The 5911-nt window shown below is 41.9% G+C and overlaps 1 protein-coding gene across 1 annotated transcript in view; it reads right to left on the reverse strand.

Annotated features, from left to right (window-relative positions):
- LOC103513629 (putative inorganic phosphate cotransporter) overlaps positions 1-5528 on the reverse strand; it is a 54711-nt gene extending 49183 nt beyond the window's left edge. The window contains exon 1 of the mRNA XM_026826779.1: positions 5381-5528. Within this exon, the coding sequence (XP_026682580.1) occupies positions 5381-5528 (148 nt within the window). The remainder of the gene's footprint in view (positions 1-5380) is intronic.
- Positions 5529-5911: the final 383 nt, after the last annotated feature.

The raw sequence follows: 5911 nt of genomic DNA on the forward strand, positions 1-5911 counted from the left end.
TCCTTCTTCTTCTTCTTCTTCTTCTTCTTCTTTTTTCTTTCTTTACCTATGTCTCCTAGTCTCATGGGCGTAACCAGGATTATGCCTAAGGGGGGGCCCGCTATTTTAGTTGAAGAAATACCTACAGTATATTAGTAGCCAGTGTCTAGGTATATCAGGTTGAATGCATCAGTTTCCAGCTATTCCAGCAGACCACTGAAGTTAAGCAACACTGAGCATGGATCGTACTTGGATGGGTGATTACCTGGAAAAATTACCTACCTATACTTATGCAGTGAGAAATAATAGGTAATTTTATTGTGAGTCGTGAGTCAAGCCCAAATGACACAAAATCATGATTTCTATACCTACCTACCTACCTACTTATTAAAAAAAAAGACAGAAAATGTCATTTTATCTAGTGTATGTTTCAATCTCTACGGGGGTGCCCGGGCACCATGGGCAACCCCCTGGTTACGCCCACGCCCATGCCCCTCACGGCCCTAATAACCTAGGAAGTTACGTAAAATCTAAGTTACATTACGCCTGGTTGGTATCCAGATGGGTGACTCTTGACAGGAAATGTTCGTCCAGTCAGCAAACCTGGGCTGACCTACCGCGCTGTGCGGACTGAAATGTTAATTCAGCATGTTAGCTACTATCTAATGGTCCCATCTAGCCGATATGTAGGGTACCTTGGTATACAGGGTGGTTCTAAAGTCTCCGAGGTCCATACAGGATGTTTACGAGGGAATACAGGGTATTCGAAAAGCTTTGAACCAATCAGAAGGCGCCTTTCGTTACTCGTACTGTGTGGCGCAAATAAAATCGGTTATTTTCTGAAGATTTCTAAGAACCCCAATCGTGATCTTGACCTTATACCCAAGAACTTTTCGTTAAACCTTATGAATAAATAATCTTTTAGTTTTAAATTGCAGATGATAACATGTTATTAAACCTTATGAGGGGATGCAGAAATACTTCCTGTTCCCTTCTCAATCATATGAGGTGACCTATACTGAAGGAATTTGGACACGGCACACGGCCCCTACGAGTACACTTGCAACTCTATTAAATAAATTAATAAATAATAATTAATCAATAGGCACCAAGACCGAACCAAAGTACATGAACTCACCACGAGTAGGAGGAAGAAGAAGAAGGAAAAGACGAAGAAAAAAAATATAAAAAGATGAAGGAAAAGAAAAAAAATAGAAGGAGAAGAAGAAGAAGAACAAGGCAAAGAAACCAACACATCATCATCATCATCATCATCATCATCATCATCATCATCATCATCATCATCATCATCATCATCATCATCATCATCATCAACATCAAAAAAAATACACCTATTGGTGTCCTGGTCTGTCCATTAGACTCGAAAGTCCTATTGCGCCAACAGTTCCGTTCTCAATGTCCTCTCCACAAGCGATTGCATGTTATGGCGATATCCTCTAAGGGGGTCAGTCAATTGTGGAAGGGAAGAGGAGGAGGAAGAGGAAGAAGAGGAGGAGGTTTTATCGCCCGTGTAAAGATCAAAGGGGCGATAGAGGGGGTAGAGAAAGAAGCCAAATGAGGGGAGGGGGTTTTACCTCCGGTACAAAAGCCGGGAGGGGAGGGAACCGAATTGGACGGAGGGGAAAAGAGTAAGGACAAATAGGTGGAGAGGTAGCCAAAGGAGAGGGAGAGGGGAGAGAGGCGGAGAGGAGGGAAGCTAAATGGAGGGGTAAGCGGAGGAAGCCAAATGGGAGGGAAGGGAGAGAGAAAAACAGGAGGAGGAGAAGGAGTAGGAGGAGGAGAAGGAGAAGGAAGAGGAGAAGGAGTAGGAGTAGGAAGAGGAAGAAGAGGAGGAGGGAGATGCCGCTTTTAGATGTTTTGCAGACACACACGAGCATTGTGGAAATATATCGGGGGTGGAAATAACATTAATAGTGGGAATTGCTAAGGGAATTCCCTCGTGCAAACTTTGTATGTAAGGAGGTGTAGGTGTGTAGGAATAGCAATAGTATACCTAGATGCCTACAGACATAAAGCCGGGTACACACGCTAAATGAATCCTAATACACACTCTACAAAAAGAGAGTTTTTTTTTCTTTTTCTTCTTGTTTATTAGGTATGTTGTTGTTTGTTGCTGTTGTTGTTGTTGTTGTTGTTATAGCGACTTTAGCTTCGCCTCCAGCTAGGCTGCATTATATTAAGCCAGCGGTCGCTAACCTTTCTGATCCGCGAGCTACTCAAATGTTTGGGAGAGCCTTGGCGGGCGCCCTATAGTCTGGAATACAATATACAACCTTTTTGACCAATATGCGAGAAAATGCATCTACCAAAAGGGTTTAATTAGTAGGTAATAAATGTTTTATTACCTATTATCAAATTTAAATGATGAAATTAGAGCGTAACGAAGCTGACTCGAAGATTAGAGCGTAACGAAGCTTACACTTTTATAGGTACTCGTAGATTCATACTCCGACTCTTTTTGAGGCCCGAAATTTAATGAGAAAATTTCCTTTAAGTTTTTTTTTGTATTTATTAAAATGTGCTAAAATAATTTTGTTGTTGGTGTTATTCTTCACATTTGAAGTTTTCAAGGTAGGTACTAGGTAGGTAGGTATAGTTATGTTAAAAACACGCATGTAGGCCATGTGGTAAGCATGTTACAATTGTTACGTATAGTGATGAAAGTCCTATACTTATTATATGTACGTACTATAACTTATGACGCAATCTGTGACGTCACACCATCACACAGGTGTGGAATACGGTTTCAATGAGAACTGAGAAAATGAGAACAAAAGGAACTGACCGGAAGAATTAGACAGATACCTAATCTAGAAAAGAATATAGGTAGAACAGAAAGAAAAGAAAAGAATCTAGACCGAACCAGAGACACCAAACGTTAGAGGGCATGGTTAACCCAGTGCTGGTAACGCGCTTGCTTGCCATGCAGAAAGTCCCGGGTTCGATTCCCACCGACAAAAAATTGCACTCATATCCATTCGATTGCAAATAGGTACCTACATATTTCAACGGGTTAGTTTCTGGTGTTCTCATGTTGACCCAGCGCATAAATGGGAAGTATTGTGCCTATCCATTTGATGAGGGACATACCTTCTGCGGGATGGGCATACGAAGACACAGACCAGACCACGTGCGTCTAGCGTAGCAGCTATTTCATTGCTACAAAATAAAAACGGCAGTGAAACACTCATCTTTATCCTAATCCCTAATCCTAATCCTTTATCACATATTCTTGTATTTTTTTTTCTTTTTTTTATTTTTTAATATTTAAGCAAGGTTTATAAACTTATTTGTAAACTTTACCTATGAAATATATAAGACCTTGTTTAGACTGCGGGAGTAAAGGGACTTTTCAGTCTCATTCTGGTAGGATAAACAAGGTATATTCTATTCTATTCTTATCTTTAAAATCAAGAAGTAGATGAAACATTCGACGTTCTTCAGCGAATTTGTCATGCACATTTGCAGATATTGCCCCAAACGATTCTTTCTTATTAGTACGTATCGAGGTATCCACTACCCACCCACTTTGTATTCTGTATTCTGTATTTTTTTTTTTTTCTTTTTTTTTTTTGAAGTTAAGCAAGGTTTATAAACTTATTTGTAAACTTTACCTATGAAATATATAAGACCTTGTTTAGACTGCGGGAGTAAAGGGACTTTTCAGTCTCATTCTGGCAGGATAAACAAGGTATATTCTATTCTATTCTATTTGTATACAAAAGTCAAAGGTTTTCAAAGGTCAAAGTGTAGGTAAAACCCCAAAACATGATATTAAAAGCACGGGGGCTAATACTACCATAAATAAGTATCTAAATAGGAACATAGATAATAATTATTGTAAATTATTACCTAGACAGGTCTGGCTGGGTGACTTTATACAGGGAGGATACCAGCCTGGAATTTCCCTTGCTAAAGAATTAGCAAAGGTTGAGTGCGAAGGGCACCCACTCGTAAAATTTTGTAGCCAAAACCAAATGTCACCCCAAAGCAATCACCCTAGGGCTGATTGAGGGCTGACCAAAAACGCTGCCCCTATCTGAACACGGGAAAAGGCGAAGAAAATTAAGAAGATTACCTAGCCTGCAGGTACATATAGGTACATTACGTAATGTTCTACATTCTACCTACCTAATATGCGAGTAAATTTTTGAAAATCCACTTCTCGTTTTCATGATTTTTCGAAAATCCAGAGTTAAACCCCCTGGCTTAACATGCAGGATTAAATAGGATATGAAAAACTTTCAACGCTTAACCCGCACATCGGACCCTATGGCCTGTAGGAAATGTAGGCCATCGGAGTATTAGCCATCGGACCCTGTGTCATTAGTAGCAGTCAACATAGATTTTAGCAATCTTCGTGGTCGAGTGAGTACCACACAACCACACTAGGATTGAATGTCGGAAGTCCCGGGTTCGGTGACCGGCGGGGTCGAACTTTTTTTCGGTTCTGAGCTTGGAGTTCGGGGTGCATTCGGCCTCATAAGGATAATTGAGTAACTATGTATTTTAATCGAGTAGCGACCAATACATGTAGGTGTATGTCAGTAACTGATTGAAATCCCAGCAAAATGGCAAAGCAGGAAAGCTTGATATAAATTTAACAGTTAATCGGATTACAAGAGTCGTTCATTTAAATATGAAAAACCTAGACATCAGGTAGTACATAAGTAATATCTTTTATTGCATCACTCTTCATTGATTGCAATTATTGCTTTCAGAATCAGGCTACAGATTTTCGGCAAGATGGAAGGTACAAGGAGTATTAGACATCGGACCCTGTGTCATTAGTAGCAGTCAACATAGATTTTAGCAATCTTCGTGGCCGAGTGAGTACCACACTAGGATTGAATGTCGGAAGTCCCGGGTTCGGTGACCGGCAGGGTCAAACTTTTTTTCGGTTCTGAGCTTGGAGTTCGGGGTGCATTCGGCCTCATAAGGATAATTGAGTAACTATGTATTTTAATCGAGTAGCGACCAATACATGTAGGTGTATGTCAGTAACTGATTGAAATCCCAGCAAAATGGCAAAGCAGGAAAGCTTGATATAAATTTACCAGTTAATCGGACTACAAGAGTCGTTCATTTAAATATGAAAAACCTTAGACATCAGGTAAGACATACTATAGTAATATCTTTTATTGCATCACTCTTCATTGATTGCAATTATTGCTTTCAGAATCAGGCTACAGATTTTCGGCAAGATGGAAGGTACCTGTCTAGATCTACTTCCGAATACTTCATTAGGCACTTCAGACCTATGCCTGACCGACGACGAAGAAAAATTTCGAAACATAAAATCAGAAAATTTTAATGAATTGAATAATGAACTAAATATTGAGAAAGGCCGCACCGCCTCTGAAAACCGGGTATCTCTTACCTTCCGGCTTCTCGACCGTTTCCAAGTGTGCCGGGTTGCCGTCGAGTTCCAACTGGTTCTGATTCCAAATGAGGACGTGCTTGCCGCTTTTTTCGTTCGCCGTGTACAGAGTCGTGCGTGCCGGTGTACAGGTGATCGAAATCGGCATACTATGACCACGGGGGAACGGCGCAGGAAGCGGTAGGACACGGGCGAGGCGGGGAAAGGATTGGGACAAGCGGGCGGAAGGTTTGGTTCCCGGTGAAAATCGTCACTGAGGTGCTGGTCGCGGGACGATTCTTTCGCCGGGCGGGAAGGCCGGCTCGCGGGCAAGGATTTCTCGAGGACGCGGGTAGGGATTGGGAAGGCGCGGATGGAAGTCTGGCTCGCGCCGGTGGATGGAGTCACAGGGGTTCGGTTCTTTCGCCGGGCGGAAGGCCGGCTCGCGGGCAATTTTTTCTAGGACGCGGGTTAGGGATAGGGAGGGTTTTGCCGCCCTCCGGCTTAGGTGAGCATGGTTCACGCGCGGGGCGGTAGTATACGATCCTCTCG

The sequence above is a fragment of the Diaphorina citri genome, unplaced genomic scaffold, assembly GCF_000475195.1.
Source record: "Diaphorina citri unplaced genomic scaffold, Diaci psyllid genome assembly version 1.1 scaffold997, whole genome shotgun sequence".
Classification (NCBI taxonomy): Eukaryota; Metazoa; Arthropoda; class Insecta; order Hemiptera; family Psyllidae; genus Diaphorina; species Diaphorina citri.